This window comes from Gymnodraco acuticeps, unplaced genomic scaffold, assembly GCF_902827175.1.
Source record: "Gymnodraco acuticeps unplaced genomic scaffold, fGymAcu1.1, whole genome shotgun sequence".
Taxonomy (NCBI): domain Eukaryota; kingdom Metazoa; phylum Chordata; class Actinopteri; order Perciformes; family Bathydraconidae; genus Gymnodraco; species Gymnodraco acuticeps.
In genome coordinates, this window is record NW_022991766.1 from 127,761 (window position 1) to 148,589 (window position 20,829).

Sequence of the window (20,829 nt, forward strand, 5' to 3'; positions counted from 1 at the left end):
TCGGCCACACAAGGACGACCGAATACGGCACTAAACGACTGCGGAAACGATAACAGGTCCCAAGGTGGATAGAACGGCATACGCAACGCTCTGGGGGGTCCAACGGCTCCGTGTGTACGCCCTATACGATCACTTTCTGATAATGATGAGGCAATAGACCCGCCTCTCCCCACCTCTGCTGCTCACCCCCGCGTCAAAGTAAACTGCACACTGAATTCAGATTATTTATCTTTCTCTCGATATGGACATAAACGCGAGTGAAGTCTAATCCGACAGGATGGAGACACCTCTCAAACTACCTAAACTAGTTATAAATATGTTTATTTTTACTGTCGGCCGGGTCACTCATTACTAGGGATGGGTATCGTTTGAAATTTATCGATTCCGATTTCGATTCCGGTTCTGCTTATCGATTCCGGTTCTTATCGATCCCCCGTTTCGATTCCAAAATTGTAAAATAAAGAGGTCAAACGTTTAGATAACAAAAATATATTTATTCTTAAAAGCTTTAACTGAAATTGTTACTAAAAAATATACATGCAATACAAATGTATTGCACAATAGCTGTGCTTTATTTTAACTGAGCTATGCCTGTGGCAAGCTATTAACAGGCATTACACTTTGCCTTTTCTTTTTCTTTTTTAGTGTAGTGGAGCCTCACTTTAGAGTGTTTACCGCGACCTATCTTTGGTGTTATGAAGTGACTGAGCTCGTGAAATGTCTACGGGAGGCCGGGGGAGCATCGCTGCGGGGCAACTGTGGACCTCTGTCGCCTGTCAGCGCAATTTATATGATGCCGTTTAAAAAAATGAAGGGCGGTGCCGGCCGTCAGCATACCGAGCCGGCCGTCAACGGCCCGCTGACGACCGGCCGTTCTGTGATTCTCCAGGTCCGCCCTGTATTCCACCGGGTCACCGCAGCACCGCGGTGCAGACGGACCCGCTGGAATACAGGGTCTACCGCGTTTAGGAACCGTTAAGCAGAACCGAAATTGTGTATTTTGTATGGGTACCCGGTACCCGGCATTTTCTTATCGGTTCTCATCTGGAACCGAGTTTCGGTTCCCAACCCTACTCATTACTGGATCAGCTGCTGCATTAGACAGACACTGACGCTGTCCGAAGAGAGGGAGGAAAAAGAGAGGCTCCGTGTATTTTATTATTATATTATATAGAGTCGTTATTCATTTGTTTTAAAGCTCAATAAATAACAAAGAAGACCTTTGACCGGCACTTTTATAATTTTGTCGGAAGGTTTAAACTTTAATACACGTTGACTGGCGAAAAACTCTGCCCGCTTCCCTCGGCCCCCACCGCGGAGAATAAACAGAAGGGCAACCATGACAACCATGCTTCTTCGCTGCTTTTGTGGAGGAAGTTACAGCGCCACGTACAGGCTCGGCATATGTACTGCAGCTTCTCCAGCGGTTGGAGCTAAACGGAGCGGTCTCGTGTGGACAGACACTATCCGCTGAATATTGCGTGTGGACGGAAGCTTTTTTGCGATTGCGTTTGCGTTAATCCTATGCGTTTAGCCGTTTTCGTCCTCGTGTGGCCGGGGCATAATTGAGTAAAGGATGTTGGTACTTTTGCCATCTCTGCAAGTCGTTTTAATCCCCATACAGAGAAATACCATTTGATGATTTATAGGGACATAATCCCAGCACACTTTACAGAAAGGAAACAATTTAGTTTTTAGTTCAGTAGGATGTTGGTGTAGCTCACTCACCGCTCCAAACAGTCGTCCATCTCTGTTCATGGCCAGATAGCGATTCGCACACACTCCTTTGATGACCACTTCGCCCACTGAGGTCGCCTGGAGTTGAAGTTTTACTGAGGAAGAAACACATTTAGTTTGAACAAATACAGACATATTTAGTAGTTTGCTTGTGGGATGTTTAATTAAAGGGATACGAGTAAGGGCTGTGCAGCAATTTTATAAAAATCCAAAACCAAATCCTATTGATGTTTATGGTTACCACAGAGACAGCAACTCGCAAAACATGTCAAATCAAGGATGCAATGTGAGGCATTTCAATATGTCATGTTTTCTACAGGAGTAAACACGAGTAACAAGTGAGAGTAACAAGTAAGGCCTTAAAGACAACCTGTTCTAACATCTTGCAGGGCACAGTTGAATTTGAGGAAAGATCTGTGACTAGCTAGATAGCACATGAAATAAATAACAAAGATAGATAATGAACCTAAATCTGCATTAGTTCATGTAAGGTGGCAGTGAAACAGTGACAAGCTGATCACTCATTGACACACCATATCACCAAATTACAAAGTTGTCAAGGCTATGTAGAAGTTAGCAAATACATTCCTGCAGACATTGTTTGTCCAGTCTGTGTTTTCCTGATAAACACATTTCCAATAGTAACTTTCATTTGAGCTCTGTTTCTATTGGAGACAGTAAATCAGATGGGAAAGCAAAAATAATAGGCTAAAGAACCTAAATTAAGCTAGCCGATCATTCATTTTGATAACCAGCAACTCATTTGCAATTCTCCTAAGTTCCTTCTTCATTTGATACAATCCAATGTTTTTTTTTCGTGCAGCTGAACCACCATAAACACAAGTAGTATGCAAAATTAATTTCAACCTTTAAAGTAGCAGTACGAGTCACTTAAAGCAGACTTAGCAGAGTACCTGTTGCCTCGCACACGTATCAAAATCATCTCCACATTTCTTTAAAGAGAATGCTCGCCAACACAGCATACTTTGCAAAAAAAGGAAGCAGGGGCCCCATAAGGTAAATGAGAAGGTCTGTCCAGAATTATTCCACATTAAGACTTCACATAGATGCGCATCTGTCTACAGTTAAGCTTGCTGCCTGGATAATTAATGTCTCAGATCAAAGAAGAGGTGTTCTTCCCAGAAGAAAATGAATAATTAGTGCGAGTGTGCTGCCGTGTGTTTAGTGTTTCTAGGAATATTACGTCCCATTAATGTGAATACAGAAAAAACCTCCCCTTTAATTGTGACAGTTAAATGCACGCTAAAGGGGGGACCCAAGTTCCCATCAGCAAAAACACGTGGGTTTGCTATCCTGGCTCCAAGATGGTGGAATGAGCTCCCCATTGACATCAGGACAGCAGATAGCTTGCACATCTTCCGGCGCAGACTGAAAACTCATCTCTTTCGACTCCACTTCGAGCGATAGATTTATTAACAAAGCACTTATATACTAATAAAGGACTGGCTTATCTATAGCCAGTTGAGTAGCACTTGAAATGTTTGGCTCTATGAAACCTGATGTACTTATATGATTCTGTTTTCTTCAAGGTTGTGTCTTCCTGGTCGAATGCACTTATTGTAAGTCGCTTTGGATAAAAGCGTCAGCTAAATGCAATGTAATAGTAATAATAATAAAGGGTCATGAAAATGTTTTCTCTCAGCGATTGTGATGTTATGTTAAATGTTCGTTGTTTGTGTTTCATGTATTGTGTCTGGATATGTTTTCTATGTTGGTGTTGGACATGGAGCTGCTGTGATGCAAGTCAAATTTCAGACTTGATCTGACCAATGATAATAGTACCAAGTATTATCGTATCGTATCGTACAGTCTATGTACAATGTGGGTCTACTGTACATGTGGAATAATTCTCTCACAAAACTTTGACATGGGAAGAACACATGATGGACAAGAGTCCAGTCTATACTGTATGGCACATAACTCCTACTTGAATATGTATCCGTCCGAGCTTTTTGAACATTAAAGCATGGAAACATGTCACAGTAGAGACACAAAATACAAATATGGACCTGAAAATAGGCAGAATATGTCTTATTTAATTTGTTCCATTATTATATTCTGTAATGTGTCTGCTTATTATATCTTATGTCAAGCCTGATGAAATTAATGTGGTGGGACCATTGATAAGGTAGTGAAAGATTAGCTCCGTTTTTAGGGGATTTGTTTAGTGTTACAATAAATGTAATTTAACTTGTTAATGTTTCTATGTATTTAGTGCCTGTGCCCCTATCTAAAGCTTTGGATTGCTTATTGGGGTGTCCCATTTCCCTTCTTAACTGTTTGTGACTAAAATGAATTGAATTGAATCCATTTCTCACTAACATTACCAATTTGTATTGGAAGGTATGTTATGCTATCCAAAAGTTGGCGGGTCAATCACCTCCCTAACAATAGGAGCATTGATGAAAGTCAGCTCTGCTTAACTGTAAAAAAGCATTGCTGGGAAAAGCCAAATGATTAATACTGACTCCTGTTGTGTGACTCATTGGGGATTACTTACACTTTGATACTGATCATTTGCTATCCAGAAAAACAGAAAGTGTCACTGAATGTAATTCAATTATTCTAAAAATAGTGCATGTGTCCTTGAGCTGGTTTCAGATATGGCATTTGTTTGAAAGGTCACAATGTGTCTTGGGCAATGCACTTCTAAACATGTTTTCCTCGGAAAAACCTTTTTCTTTAACGTCCCATCTCCTCCCCTCCCACTTACTGATGCAACCCAAAAATTATCAGTGATACAGGAGCACAGATTGTTTCAATTTCAATCAAGGAGAACTTTATAAAAGTTAAAACTTCTCTCAATTTAGAAGTGAGTGAAAACTAAGAGTGATTGGGGGTTGTAATTATTATTGAGTTTTCACAGTATAATTTTTAGATATTAGTTCATTGACGTCAAACACTGACAGGGAGCTGTAGATCAGGAAATGACTAATTACGGCTTGTAACTCCATGTTGTGCTGTTCTGAGTGACGTAAACTCCACAGTAAGCAGTGTAAATGGCTTTGACTCAACCTGGGGATCTACATTTACTAAAAACATCCTGCATTTTCCATTAAAGTTCCCTTTGATTAAGGTCTGCGGTTATTAAACTTTCCATTCGTAGGCCTACACATGCTTTAGTGTTTACAAGTGGAGAGTAAACCTCAGCAAGTTGGAAAACTCACATCGTTCCTCCATGATGATTTGACTTCCTTGTTGCAAATTAAAAAAGGGCATAAAGAAGCTTTGTGTGCGGTGCAGAGCAAAGACGAAGAGGGAGTGGAAGTACTTACTGTGGGGGTCGGTCTTCTCCCGGATTCCATCCACACCCCCTTCAGGCTTTATCCTCAAGAAGAAGCCCCCGTTCTTGCAGTACAGCCTTTTGGGGTCCTTGAAGCTCCCGGGAGGAAAGCCGCCGCTGCCTCCGTCATCAGGTGTGGAGGGAAGTGTTGTGATTTCTCCCGTGGCCATATCCTCCTCTTGCCTTGCTTCCCGGCGACTGCTTCGTCTCCTTCTTGAGCAGCTCAGGAGCCCCACTGTGGCCTCCCACTAACTGTTCCCTCCTCCCCTCCTCCACAGAGCTTCACAAACACTGGTTCAGGTTAACCCCAGAGGTCAGTTTGCCTAAAGGACCCCCCTCTCAGGACAACCAGTGCCGTTTGAGACCTGAGAATGTGAGACAGAAAGACTCCTTAATGCCTTTACTTGCAAGCGTCCGAATGTGTAGCTTGTAGATCGGGCAGCTGCTTTGCCAGTGTACTTTGAGCACACTGGTAGGGGGGGGGATTGCATGCAGATTCCCCCTTCGCTTCCACTCTTCTTGCAATGAAGTGTTTAAATCAGGGCAGCTGGCTTAGATCTGTGTGCAAGGCTTTCCCCTTCGGGCCTCAGTTCGCATGCGCCCTAGGAGCACCAACACACACTCGCTCACGCCCACTAAAGGCTCACTTTTCTTACCAACCAACCCAGGAGTCGTGAAAGGAGATGAGGGCAAGGAGGGGGGGGACGTGCAACTTGGACTGTGCCACTGAGACCCTTCTGAGCGCCAAGAGCAGCATGTGAACCGAACCAGTGTTTCCATTCATGCAGCCTGAGAGTTGAATAAGGTCTATTCATAGGTGCAAAACAACAATGTGGAGGAGAGTTGCCAGGAGACTCCGATGAGCAAGCCTGCGTCCAATCTGAACTTACCCAGAAGTAGTTGAGAGTTAGTGACGGGAATTATTTGATTTTAGGACCATCCATTTGCCAAAACAATCACTGGTCAGGCCTTCTGGGTAATGGTAACCACATCTGAACTCGTGGATGGGTGAAAGTCAGCTGTGCTGTTGGTTCAACTGGTCAGTGTGGAGGAAATTCCACACAAAAACAACCTGTGAACAAATCATAGAAGTTTAAAGCAAAGTTTTGTTATTTAATAAAGTCAATAAAAGTCAAAGCATCAGAGTTAATCTATTTCAGCTGAAAGGACAGAGTCTTTGCACACAAGTTTGCACAAGAACTGACAACATACAACAGAAAATACAAACACTTTATACACTCAAAAGCAAGGAAAGGGGAAGGTCTCAGCGAGGCAATCTACATTACAGGAAGTGTTGGCCAGATGGGTTGAAACGTGCATACATGTTAATTACAAACCAATGGTCGAAGAGACTGTCTGTTCTAAGGAAGTGAGAATTAGAAGCTAGATGTGAATTCAAACCGCGGGAAAATCAAAGCAGAGAAGGAAGTTATAATTAAATGAGACTTACAGTAATGATACATTTACTACAACAGTCAGTAAAACATCTGACATCCTGTCAGGACAATCGAGTGACTAAAACTTGGATATTTGTAAGGACTAAGTCCAAATAGGAGTCCAAACAGAAAATATCTCAGATGTGTATCGGACATCCTTAGGAGCCTTTTCCTGGGACTGTATCAATCGAGAAACTCTCCATCCTTAATTTTGGTTTGCCAGTTATTTATTTCTAAAAATACATGCATGACACATTCTTGTATCGGATTGGCACCTGTTCTCAAACAAAAATGACCTACGAGTTCCTCTGGCATTCTGGTGCAGGAAAACTACTTTAAAATTATAATTTGTGAATACCAATACCTCCATACCCCATGTAGCACATCAAAATAAAACTTGCCTTAAGTTCCTTTCAAAATCTTGGAATAGTAATTGTTCGTCAATGAATAAGGTACCCAATGGTCTCATCTTGCATATATGAAATTAAACTGGATCATCGTACACACCTTGTAAACTTCATTTAGGTAATCTATGATTTTTGCATGCATCAGTCCAGGTTTTTCTCCATGCATATGAAGCTTGCAGCAGCCAGTAATGTGAAAGCCTGAATTCTCAGATGTGTCAGACTTCACCCCTGCTGAGCAATGCCTGAGTCAAGGTTGTTATGGTTCCACCGTAAAGCATTTGCAAACGTTGTAATACACTGAACTATTTTTAGATTGCAATTAGACACTCAGAGGAAATGGAAGGTCTCACGTGTCGCTTTAGCTGACAGCTTTGAAATACAACGGGCATAATAGGAAAGAGTCCAAAGGTAACCGAGAGAGTGATTGTCTTTTACGTGAATGATCTTAGTTTTTTCATGGTTTTTTAAATGTTCCAATTAGTAGACATTTCTTCTGTGGAATAAGTTTGTTTATAACTTATTATTTTTATTGTATTTGATATGTTCTCGTTTCATATTACATGTCACTTGTTAGACGCTTTCATCCATATGAATATTTGTATTTTATCTTTTTTGTGCATTCTGACACCAACTTATTATGTGTGAATAAATATTTGTATTTAAATGTATCTTTTTATTGCACAATTTACTTTAACTTCTTGTGCTAATATAACTAACAGTATTTTACTTTTTTTTTTTTTTACATCCTCACGTTTTTATAAATATTTTACATATTTATTTTTCGTTATTTTTTTTTTATTTCCTTCAAAAATGGAGCAACTGTCATGAAAAATGTTCCCTTAGAAAAATAAAGTGTTGTGAATCTGATTGTGAAATAAGCCTTGAATCACGGGTGAATCAACGTAAGCCAGGCATCAAGTGCCAAGGATTGTAATATTCCTGTGACCTTCCAATGATCTTTTAGGAAGGTACATTGATGGTTTCTAGAATACATTTAAAAAAAAATAATAACATTATTGCACTTCGTTCAAGGAAATGACCTAATAAGACTCAACCAAAAACATTGACTGTCTGGAGCTGTTCCTTCTGCAACAAACATTACTATTATGACAGAGCAGGTCATTAAACCTCCACAGTCTCAGGGTATGAGGTGAGCAGTGTTAGCCAAGCAGTAGGAACATAGTGAAGTGTTAGCAAAAATCATAAGGGAACGGTAACAACACTAAAAACACACCGGTGAGAGGGGGAAATGATATGGTTGTGTTGGACATGCACTATTTCTTTTGGGAACTAACCATGAAGACAAAAGGTGTGTTCACAGTCATGTAATGTAAGCGTATTCAGGCCTGGTTGATAATCCATATAAACTGACTTGTATTGTATTTCCTGTGAAAGAAATTGAGAAATCTGACATATCTAATAACTACTGACCGTACTTCATATCTGTTTTGTTTTTTATTTCAAGATGCTGTTCTCCAATTTCTTCCGAATACCTAGAGGTCAGGATTCAAATCATTAAAGAAGTAAGTGCTTTCGTGAACATGCATGAATTAGGAATATCCATGATTTTCACAATTCAGAATCTCTTTCTCAGTCTGGATTAAAGAGTCAGATAAACTCAAGTGTCATATAATAATTTGTCTCCCCCAAGTGGTAGTACATGTGAAGTCTTTTTTTTAAATGTTGTTCTTTGACTATTTATTGATGACAAGAAAATAAAGAATATGAAAACACTTTATTGGACTTTTCCTTTGTACCAGTCATACAAAAATACCTTTACAAACAAGTTAAATACATATATATTTCCAATTTGGGATCAAAAACAATCAGATGTGAAGAACAGCCAATCCTTCAAAATGAAATCACAACAGCATCAGCTTTTCTTGTGTATCATCAGATGTTTGGTCAATGCCTGTGATGACCTCCGCGTCAGTCTGCAAGACCAGGACGACCAGATCTAGAGCTTTCCTCCATGCTTCCTGCTTCACACTCAGATTATCATAGATCTGTACTGCGGGTGCTTTGCTTGATTGAATCAGTAATGAAACTCCACTATCCTCCTCTTCACCTTCCAAGGAAAGCTGTGAGAACTTTGCATCAAGACTTTCGTTATTGTTCTGCAGTTGTTGGCGTGCTGCCGTCATGGCTTTGACTTTTGAGAACCTTCCGGTGTTAACCATTACGGTGGATATGTAATCTAATAAACCATCTGCAATGAGGTTCAACACTTCGCCTCTGTAAGGGTTAGCGGCTGAGTCCCTGTTCCTCTCTCTGTGATGCTTGACATGCTTCTCTGCTTCCCTTTGAAGGTGGTGAACACAAAGCATTTCAGTCACTCCAGCACCAGGCAGGAGGACTTTGTCTTCCAGCATGTGGTGTAAACGATAAGCACAGGCCCAGAACCGGTCCTCCATGGCCTGCAGCTTGCCATGTACGCAGCTTGAGAGAATCACTGTGACCAACTCGCTGTTTTCTACAGTGGAAATATTCACAGTAATTAAAGGTTTCCCATCATAGCTGCTGAGGTCCCTCCATATTTCAGCCTTAACACCAACACCGACACAGTGCCTACTCAACTGTGTGGCGTATGTCACCGGAACAGCTCCCGTTGCTTTAGCAAAGGCTCTCAAAACGGAAGCCTTCACTTTTTCCACCGCAAGTATATGGTGTCTACAACAGCGCTGAATCACTTCCTCACGAACCAGCCCGCTGACAAGTATCAGGTTCACTCCCAGGTTCAACAGAAGAGCCACGATCTTTTCCATCCACTCTTTGTCTTTGCTTGAACTTGTAAATTCGGACTGGTCGCTCACGCACTGTACACCTGTTAGCTTTTTAAAGCCAAGATGGCGATAGGTGTCTGATAGATCTCCATTAATTAGAGCAACTCTTAAGGACTGTTCTTTTAAGTGATGTGCAACTGAAGCCTGTTCATCAGATACAAGAACGACGCAGCCTGGTAAAACACATGCATGCTCCTCTGGTAAACCAGGAAGCACACAAGTCATCACTTTAGTAACATCAAATGTGGAACAGCTGATGTTTCCTGGATGATTTTTTGACTGTACTCGGCTAGCTTCTACTACTAAATTCATCGCATCGACACAACCATGACTCAATCCCTTTGCGATGTGTGCAATGTCAGGGAGCTTAGGGTGATCAGGTTGCGTTACTGTTGAGACATTTTCTGATCTGGCCTCGTAAAAATGTCTGCTGAGTTTTATTTGTCTTTGTCTACTGCCATTTAGAGTCTTAAGACCAACTGTTGATGTCTCTTGCAGGTTGTGTGATGCTTGGGAAGCTTCTACATTGGGTTTCTTTGACAGTAGAAATCCTAAAGCATGTGATTTCGCATTGAAGCTCTCAGATGGCTCAACATCGAGACCCTCAGTGGAGACGCTGCTTTTCCTGCAAACATCGACGCATATATCCATCCCTTCAGACAAAGCAGAGATGATGTGAGGGACTGGAATCCCTCTCTGAAGGCACTCCAGAGCAGCACGACTCCACGCTCCTGCGAGAAACAGCAGGCATCCCGACCCTGTGTGATAGACCTTCTGGTGGGCCTGGATAGTCTCGTGAACCAGCTGACCCACGGCACAGCTCAGCTCCAGATTCTCAAAGATGCGAAAACAGGAGCACACCAGAGCTGACTCCCCGCTCGCTTCATCCTGGATGAACTTGTACTTTTTATTGGGGCCCAAAGAGGAGTGTGTGATTCCTGCCAGCGCTGCGAGCTTCTGAAGTCCAACATGTTGTCGGTGGTTTATAATGGTGCTTCCAAGCATTACTTGAGGTGTCTGAATTGTAAAAGGAAAATAAATATTGATTACAAACTAAAAGTATTGTATTGAGTTTGGTTACCATTGCATGTGTTAAGTCTTACTAACATTAATATGTAGTGGAAGGTAACTAAGTACAGTTTATTTTATATTAGCATACGTTTGAGGCATGGCACTATATGCTATAGTACTTTATACTTTACTTAATTACATTTCAGTGGGGAATATTATACTCAACTAAGCCTATATCTGGCATCTAACCCTAACTCTTGTAACAAGTAACCTGAAAAGTTATAATATTAGTATACTAAACATATGATAAGCTTATACAATATGGTGCATCATTATATATTAAATGAAGCAGCAGTCACTTTAGAAGTGTGAATAGAGCAATAATATAATATGCATACAAAACACATGTTATCCTGCATTATGTTAGATACTTAAGATAAACTTAGCTGGTAATACTTGGTGAACTTTAACATTTTGAATGCAGGACTAGCTATTAAGTGTGCATTAAGGTAGCTTATTTCTACAACAAACCTGCAAGACAGGCAGAAGCTTGCATGCTGAGCTAACAAGCTAATACTTTACTTCGAAAACAATACGTAACTTCTAAATTAACACTGCCAAAAACGAACCAAAACTACATATGTCTGCACATGAAGATTTAGCAAAACAAGCTTCATCTATAAAGAGTATTTTTACCTTAATTTAATGACATATGATAGTTGTTTCTGTTCCCACTGACCAGCTGCTCCGGGGGAAAAGATTAAGCACTGCGCATGCGTAAGGTTTCATGGTTGCCAGGCGACAAGAAACGGTCTCAACCATTGGAGGACACTGTAAAATCCCGCCTATTACCGTTTGCAATTGGCTATTTTAATTACGTCACGCTGCTATAATGGTTTCTATTGGCTATCTCACATGTCATTCAACATAAGACCGTTGCTGCGTGCCTGCTTTGTTGACATCCGGTTATCATACACAACTTTTTCGACTTTCCCGGCTGAAACATTCATTTAAATGGTATGTTTTCATATACATGTTTGGTACAATGTATTTAATTTTCAGAAAATGTCGGGAGTTACCCTGAAATGCTGACAGACAGTGATATAAAGCCGTTCAACCGTGTTTGTTGGTTAGCCTCATGGAAGCTAAAGTTAGCTAACTAGCATGATAGCAACACACACTACTTAGGGCTCTTTCTGCTGCTCCTGCAGAATTAGTTACTATCAGTGGTGGAAGAGGTACTCAGATCTTGTACTTGAGCAAAAGTAGAAGTGTGGGAATACTCTGTTACAAGTAAAAGTCCTGCAATCAATGTCACTCAAGTAAAAGTACAAAAGTGTTGGCATCAAAATACAGTTGGTACCAAAAAGTACTCATTTAGCAGATTGGTCCATTTCAGAATCATATTATATGTGTTGATTATAATTATTGATGTGTTAATGTGTGTATCTAGCTGGTGAAGGTGGAAATCATGTGTTATGTATTTATTTTCTGCAGGGTAGCTTGTGAATTTCTACTAACTAAAGTTGTATTTGATTATGCTTTTTTATTATTATAAAAGCAAAGTAACTAAAAGTACTACGTTAATGTAGTGGAGTAAAAGTACAATATTTGCCTTTGAATTGTAGTAGATTCGAAGTACAAAGTAACATACAACTTACTTTACTGTAAGAACAGCACTTGAGTAAACTTTACACAACTAGTTACTATCTTATACAAAGAAGCAACCACCTCTCAATGTGTGTTTTTTCTTCTTAGGCTTCAAGTTACCGAAAACCAACCTCTTCGTCTGGTCCACGGAAAAAGGCAGTTCCCAAAATGGAACTGAACGAGGAGCAAAAGCAAGAAATTAAAGAAGCTTTCGACCTCTTCGACACAGATGGCACTGGAACAATAGATGTGAAAGAGCTGAAGGTGGGTTCCTGGTCTAATGGAGATGGCAGGACGTGTATGTCTGGATGCAGAGATAGAAGAACTAGGATTATTAACTTAACTATAAGTAGCAATGCTACAGTGTTAAAAAACTCAATTAGAAGTAAAAGTCCTACATTCAAAATTGTACTTAAAAGTACAAAAGTATTGGCATCAAAATATACTTTAAGTACCAAAAGTAAGAGTACACATTTTGCAGAATGGGCCCTTTAAGCCACTTATATTTGAGCTATTCTATTATAATTATTGCATTAATGTTTTCACCACTTCAATGTTGCACTTGTGTCGCGGTTATTTGAATTACTTCATATACTACAGGGTAGCTTAACCTATGATATTATATAATAATGTATGTATTTTGTAATAATACTACTGTTCTTAAGCTGCAAAGTAATAGGTAACTAAAACTGTAAAATAATGTCGTAGAGTAAAAAGTACAACATTGATTTACAAAATATAGTAGAGTTGCATAATGTGAAAATACTTACATGTTTTACTTAAAGGTAGGGTAGGTAAGAATGGAGAAACCCGCTCGAGTGTGCTAGAATTTGAAAGTACGCAGCTGGAAAAAATCTGCCCCTTCCTTCAGACTTCCTCACAGAGCCCCTCCTCCAACACACACGAACACGCACATGACCAATGAGGGCACGAGATGAGTTTGTGCCCAGATGGAAGGCTGACAGGCAGGTAGGCCATCCAGTTACTTTAGCCGGCCCGGCTCAGATGATTGGTCGTGCTTTTTACAGCGCCACGGCTTCCACAGATGACATTGTTTAATGTATTTATTGCTATCGGGATGTTAAGAGCATTCCATGGAATATAATAGAGATGGGAACAATTAATCGAATATTTGAATATTCGAAATTATTCAGGTATTCAAATATGAGAATGAGTTATGAATATGTTTATTGTAATTTTTATTTTTTTGGGAGGGGTGCCTAAGTTGATTACATATGATCAAATGGAATAATTCAATGTATACGACAGTGCCATAGCTAAATGTGTTGGGTCTAAAGGTGTGTTTTGCTCCGCTCACCGGTCCCTCACAGCGGGCAGAGCTGCAGGTGCTGGTCTCTCTCTCTCGTCCGGTTATACTTCACTCACGTTTATGTTCAAATCCATCAGAAAACCAAGTTATGTTTTAAGCATGAAAGCTGTAGGCCTATAGCTGTCAACTGTGATCACCAGTTAAATACATTTGACAAATTGGACTTGGTTTCTATACTTATTTGAACATGTATTTATTTATTTTTTTGTAAAAATGTTTCCCCCATTTTTTTTTTTTTATAGGATATGTACATTTCGGTTAACCGTTTTTTTGGGGGGTCGAATATACATTTGCCTTCAAATTCCCATCCCTAGAATATAACAAAGAGTTTCTGAAGTGAATTACCTACCCCACCTTTAAGTACAGTACTTGAGGAGTAGATGCACTTTGTTACTATCTACCACCGGCAGAAAGCGTACGTGTTGATGAACAAATCCCCTGATAATGGGGACACGGCCGCCTCAGATTTCCCCTGTTTCTGTTCCACAGGTTGCCATGAGAGCGCTGGGCTTTGAACCAAAGAAAGAAGAGATCAAGACCATGATCGCAGACATTGATAAAGAGGGCTCTGGAACAATTGACTTCAATGACTTTCTCACTATGATGACAGTAAAAATGGTGAGTGTAACACACCTGCCTAATATCCTGGGAACATTCTTAGAAATGAAAATGTGTCATAACAAGTGTCTAGATTTCAAAAAAGTTATTAATAGGTGTTGTTTTGATGACATTTGGTTGCCAGTTCCAGTAAATGGGAAACGGCTTGAATCGACGCTGTAAAATATTAATCACCATTATGTTTTCATGATAATAGAATGAAAAAGACTCCAAAGAAGAAATTTTGAAGGCTTTCCGGCTGTTTGACGACGACGGCACAGGAAAAATCTCATTCAAAAATCTCAAGAGAGTTGCCAAAGAGCTGGGTGAAAACCTCACAGATGAGGAATTACAGGTATTGTATTTTTATTTTTTACTATGTATAATGTTTTTGGTAGTCAATCCACATAAACATGCCCCTTCAAGAAGATGTGTTGTACTGAAGCACTCAAAGCCCTTCTTTCTTTCTTTAGACAGTTAGGTTTGTATGTATTTAAGTAAGTTATAACCTTTGTCAGGGTGTCCGCGGGGTCTTAAAAAGTATTAAACGGCATTTTCCAAGGTATTACATTTAGTTAAAGTGTGTCGCCAAGGTAACCGGTTAAAACTCCAAGTGGCAATGAGGTCTTAAAATGTAAGGAAAGGGTCTTAAAAAAGGTCTTGAAAGGTATTACATTTGACTTCAGGATTCCTGCATATTATATTATATTTATATTTATATTATATTTGTATTAATAGTTTGTTTTGCAATTCTCACGTCACATTTCAGATACATTAGAAACTTCCTATTAACCGCAGCAGCTAAGCTATACCTTCACTCGATGGTCCTCTCCCACATCAACTACTGTCTGATCAGCTGGTCTAATGCACACTCTGCAAACAAGCACTCAAAACACTAGACAAAAAGCCATTCGGTATCATCATTGTCACATTGTTAAAAAAGTATACTCTGTTCATCTGGGAAAATCTCATAGTTTACAAAAATGTCTGCTCACTCGTGGGTTGGCTCCTCCTCCTCTGGCTGGCTTCATCAGCCTAAAGCCCACCTCAACCAGGACTACTAGAGGTGCGGCTAGGGGAGACCGCACCATCCCATTTAGGAAAAGTGCATTTAGTCAGGCTGTCTTTTCATTCCACGCATCCCATCAATGGAATTCAATACCACAACCAATAAGAGAGTCCTCATCCTACTACACATTCAAGCAGTGTTAAAAAGTGGCTCATTAATAATCAAGTGTCAGCACTGATGTGTGGGTGTAGGTGTTAGTATGAGTGCGTAGTGTGAATGTTTTATTTATTATCATGACTTCCTCTTATCTGTATTCAGTGATGTCGCCTATTTTTTTTTTTTTTTGGTATAACAATGTTGTGGTATTTTAATTCTTGCTTTTAGGATGCCTATCACCATCTGGCAAAGGGACTATCGGTGAAATCTAGCCTTTTGGCTAATTCGAGTACTTGTACATGTTGATTAATGTACACACTGTCCCTAGTTTTAAATAAATCAATTCAATACGTTACAACTAATGAATGAGTTTCCCTTCCCTTTACTAAGCTGGAGCCTCCTAATCAAAACTCTGCCTTAAAGCACTAAATGTATAGAGAGGCGAAGTCCCGCCCATCTACTTCCGGCCCACGGGACCTTATTTTGGAAAAAGTATGTATTGAAGTCAATGGGGAGAGAAAACGTATCTTTCGATCCCGTTTGAATTGTGCCACGAATTACACATATGATGTTTGTCGATCTTAAAAAATTATTTCCATGTCAAAAAAAGTCAGTTTGTCGTAAAACTGTTGAAATATAAAATTATGGAAAATACGCAACTAGAAAGACTACAAATCCGGGTCCCGCATGCTGGCTCTTACGGAACCGACTAACTCCCCTTGTGTGTATGTACAGCTCTCAACGTGCCCAGACTTGGAGTGATTTTCACCTCTTTGAATACACAAAACAAGTGTTACTTCACATTTCTATTTATTTGACTTGCAAAATTATCTTTTAAATTGACAAACATCATATGAGTGGCACAATTCAAACGAAATAAGGTCCCTTGGAGGTCCCCCCCCGCCTCTCTATAGGATGTATCACGAAGTAAGAGCTGATTTCACTGCATAACGTTCCTCTTCACTTTCATTCATTAGCTTTACATCACACAGATCTTTACAGCTAAGACGTAGTTCCCCTTCTGTTCTCACACGTTATATCAAAATAGCAGCTTTAGGCTATTTCTGAGGAGCGTGGGCTCTGAGACTGAGAGGTCACACTGTCAGTCGCAGTGAGTGCTCGCTCCGTCATGTGATGCATCAAGCGTACCTTTTCAGACTTTATTTCTTCCTTTTTAGGAAATGATCGACGAGGCAGACCAGGATGGTGACGGTGAGATCAACGAGATGGATTTCATGAAGATAATGAAGAAGACCAATCTTTACTGAGCGTCTTACGGCCTTCCTCTGAGATTCACTTTTGAGTCTAAAACACTTTTTACAGAAGCTCTTTTTATCGGGACAGATTTGTGTAGTTTGTGAATAAATATTTTAACATACTGTATCTTTGCACAGCTTTTTCTACAATGCAAGACAATCAAATGTATTTCATAATGTTCATTTCGTCAGTGTTGTGTTTAAATTGAACCTCCCTCAGATTCATATTGTCTGCATTTACAGACAGACAGACCTCGGGGAACAGACAGTGAAAGTTGTGTGACTCAGCTTGTGTCGACTAGCTTCGATTATTTTACTGTAGACAGAAATGACAAACTAGACTTGGGATGAGTAACTCTAACTAAAGTCACTCTCACTTCAGTTGTTCTGTTACTGAACAAAGTCTCTAATGTGATCGCGTTATAGGAAAGCGCTCCTGCTGATAATTATAATCTACAGAAGAAGACTTGTACTTTATTTGCTTTGAGTGAATACGCTGGCTCTCTTTTAAACCGAGCAATACAGACAAGAGTTAGGCTGCAATATCTAACTCGAATTCACCACTGTGTATTTTATCATGCACATTTTGACATATTATTTGACATTAAATATTGATTTAGTCTTTGTTAAGACAGACTTTAGTTGTGTTAACTCTAAACTCCTATGTTTATATACATATTCTAATTCCATTTTATTAGTTGTTTTGCACCTTTTTGCTTTTAATTTATCATGTTTATATGCATATTGTTTCTTTTCTTTTATTCTGGAATGGAGCAACCTTAATAAAACCCAATACCCCCCTTCAGGATAAATGAAGTATTCTGATCACTCCTATACAGCGATACTGCAAACACCATACTTTTGTAAATAAACAGGATATTGTAGTGACGTGTTTTTCCGTCTGACGGCTGTCTATTATTTTGAGGATGCTTTCCACTGATTATGAAAGTTCTGACAACTGTTTTTTTAAAGTGGAAGAACATCGAGTGGAAAATATGAAAAGCGTTGGCTAAAGTGTTTTTTTATATATATTCCGAAAAACAAATAAAAATGCAAGCATTGTAGATTTCCAAAATAACTTGTTTCTCAAATCCTCCCTACTTAGAGATATATCTGAGCATGCAAGACTCGCAAAGTCTTCGGGTTTATATGGATTCCTTATATTTTTCATCTGACGAGCTGAGACTTAATATTGCTTGAGATGAGCCAAATCAAAAGTCCAGTATTTCCAAAACTCATTTTATGTTAGCCTCTCTGACTCAGAGCCATCCACCTTCCGAGAGTTCAAAGTACAGCAGGTGAAACAGAAAGAGCTGAAACTCAGAGTGGACACAAACAAATACAAATATGCACCGTAACGAATTATGATGATGCAACCCTAACTGTATTTAAAGGGGTCCTATTCTGCTCATTTTCAGGTTCATATGTGTGTGTGGTGCCTCTACTGTGACATGTCTCCATGTTCAACAAGCTCTTTATTTGTTCTGTTTTCACCTTCTGTCTGAAACCAGAGGCTCTGATTGGTTAGCTGGCCGGCTCTGTTGTGATTGGTCAACAATTGTCCCGCCCCTTAGCCTTTCACGTACAATGTGTTGGAGCGCTAGCCAATAGAAGTGTGATTGTTACATAGTGATGTCACTCTCCAATAGAGGCATTTCAGGCAGGGGGGGGGGGGGGGGAGAGAAACTCACTTTTGGGATGTTAGCCTTTGCAGACCCTAATATAAAACCCTAATATAAAATACTTCAGTGAAATAGGGAAAACCCCAAAAAGCAGAATAGGGCCCTTTTCATTCATGTTGATATCGGGGAAAACAAAGACAATTTTTAAAGATAAAGTTACTCAACCTCTTAGAGATGTCCCGCCCCTTAGCCTATCACGTATGTGTTGGAGCGCTAGGATTTAGAAGAATAGAATTGGGAGGGATGAGACCCTCTTTAATGGTCTCACATGCAGAGCACACAGTGAAATGTGTCCTCTGCTTTTAACCCATCCTAGTACCAGGAGTCTAGAACTAGGAGCAGCTAGCTAGCCGATAGAAGTGTGATTGAGCCCCTTAGCCTATCACGTACAATGTGTTGCAGAGCTAGCCAATAGAAGTGCAGCTGTTCCATAGTGATGTCACTATAATAATAATAGCTTGGATTTATATAGCGCCTTTCAAGGGACCCAAGGTCGCTTTACAAGTAATAGGGCAATAGGGGGGGCGTGGGAGAGAAACTCACTGTGGAGGGAACTTTTGGGATGTTAGCCTTTGCAGACCATTTACATACACTAAAACCTAATATAAAACACTACAGTGAAAGGGAAAACCCCCAAAAGCATATTAGGGCCTCTTTAATTCATGTTGATATCGGGGAAGAGCAAGCTACGCACAACCAAAATAAGTCGGTAAAAGCAGAATTTGAACACTGTTTCTGTGCTCCTACAATATTCTTTTTATTTACTGTTTATTTAACATTTCAATCAACCAGATATTCAACATTGTGGACGATAAAGTTACTAACTAAATACTTCAACAGCTGTGCAGAAACAAAGATCGGAAGACCTTCATGTAATAAGAAACATATTTCAGTAATTCATCACCAAGCAGCGAGAGAGTGCTTTAGCTGCACGAAGCAGTCATTTTGGAAGAGTAGGTGTTGTTAACACGCTGGATCTTTGATTTTAAAACATAACTTTCCAATTGGAGTTTGATGTTTTGGTACCCGGCAGTTTCATGGCCTTTAATATCCTCTCAGCCCCTCAGCTGTTATTCCCCTGCTGCTGTGGTTCAAGCTAACAGTCGTCTCATACTCCCACTGCTCTGCCGCTGCTTTACTTTTCCCATAAAATGATCAATTTCCAAAACAACAATTCGCTGCAAGTGTGGTCGTTGCTGGTAAAAGATGATTTTGTTATTAGCTCTTAAAGGTCAAGGATGTGTCACCATCGTGTAGACAACCTATTCACAAGCCCCCTTTGAGTAAGAGGAGCTCAGACGAACTAAACACCCTCACTGCGTAGAAGCAGAAGAGTCGCTGCAGCCGGGGTATGTTGGCTTTTAAGAAATATTTATTATTAATAGATTTAAAACACATCTGACTGTTTGTAGATATGTTCTAACTTGTACAGTATGGGGAGGAAGCTTGTCTTGTTTATTCCGATCTGTTAAAATAACAATTAATTTGCTTGTTTGTTTATATAAACTAAAATGACTTTAATACGACAGGAGGTGTTGCTATATATTGTGTCTCATCCTTCTCCTCCTCTTCATACGTTATTGTTTTACACCTGGCACATTTACATGTCTCGCATTGTAACGCTCGACCTGCTGTTCCACCCACCTTAAAAACCTTTGAGAGGGTGAGGTGTGCACAACTTTTGAAAATACCTTTGTTTAAGAAGGAGGTTTTAAAAACATCCTCTTAGATTTTAGTACAAACCAAAATATATATGACAATGTATGATAAGTGTGGGGGAAACACCCAATATAACACCTTGTATTGGTCTACGTTTTAAACAACCATGTGTGTTTTAGTGGACAGCTTTTATCATGCGTATAGTATGAGGATATTTAACATGCGTGAGGAGGTATCAGACACTTACATGTATCCACTTTTTAGCAGTTGCTTCATAGTTTTTCAAAAGGATCTCTTAGGACTCCGTTTTTAAATGCATTTGGATTTTTTAAGGAGTCTCAAATAACTTCAATCAGGCAGCAATGTGTTCAGTGTCAGCCTTTTAAGTGTTTTTTGAATAGTCTGGTTCAACAGGTTCATTTGGCTGCAGCTGACTGGCTTTCATCTTCACTTCTCATTACTCTACAGCAGGGGTGTCAAACTCAATTTCATCACGGGCCACGTAGGAATTATGGTTGCACTCAAAGGGCCGGTTGTAACTTTAAGACTATATCAAAATACATGTATAAATATTTTATATAAAATAATGCATTATATTACATGATAGCCTCTGCAGTGGATTATTATCTAATAGGGTAATAACAACGTCTGAAAGCAGAAGTCTAAGGCAAGTCATTGCAAGTCTCAGTGAGAATAACACAAAATGATTTAAAAAGAAAAGCCAAATTCTGGAGAAAAAAAAGTGACAAAAAAAGGGGAAAATTCTAAGAAAAAAGGCATATTTTGAAGAAAAAAAGTCAAATTCTGAGAAA

General features: G+C 39.7%; 3 protein-coding genes across 3 annotated transcripts in view; 1 reads left to right on the forward strand and 2 right to left on the reverse strand.

Annotated features, from left to right (window-relative positions):
- The window catches only part of fgf2 (fibroblast growth factor 2), an 11,029-nt gene extending 5,399 nt beyond the window's left edge, over positions 1-5,630 (reverse strand). The window contains exons 1-2 of the mRNA XM_034199430.1: positions 5,034-5,630; positions 1,729-1,832 (exon numbers count right to left, since the gene is read on the reverse strand). Of these exons, the coding sequence (XP_034055321.1) occupies positions 1,729-1,832; positions 5,034-5,211 (282 nt within the window). The 5' untranslated portion in view covers positions 5,212-5,630. The remainder of the gene's footprint in view (positions 1-1,728; positions 1,833-5,033) is intronic.
- A 2,705-nt stretch (positions 5,631-8,335) lies between these two features.
- Positions 8,336-11,437, reverse strand: bbs12 (Bardet-Biedl syndrome 12). Its single transcript, XM_034199435.1, has 2 exons — positions 11,375-11,437; positions 8,336-10,684 (listed from the first exon to the last, which is right to left on the reverse strand). The coding sequence occupies exon 2, from the start codon at positions 10,670-10,672 to the stop codon at positions 8,747-8,749; it is 1,926 nt and encodes a 641-aa protein (XP_034055326.1). The 5' UTR covers positions 10,673-10,684; positions 11,375-11,437; the 3' UTR covers positions 8,336-8,746.
- A 153-nt stretch (positions 11,438-11,590) lies between these two features.
- Positions 11,591-16,801, forward strand: cetn4 (centrin 4). Its single transcript, XM_034199403.1, has 5 exons — positions 11,591-11,695; positions 12,437-12,592; positions 14,148-14,276; positions 14,473-14,610; positions 16,599-16,801. The coding sequence occupies exons 1-5, from the start codon at positions 11,693-11,695 to the stop codon at positions 16,686-16,688; spliced, it is 516 nt and encodes a 171-aa protein (XP_034055294.1). The 5' UTR covers positions 11,591-11,692; the 3' UTR covers positions 16,689-16,801.
- The last annotated feature ends 4,028 nt before the right edge of the window (positions 16,802-20,829 follow it).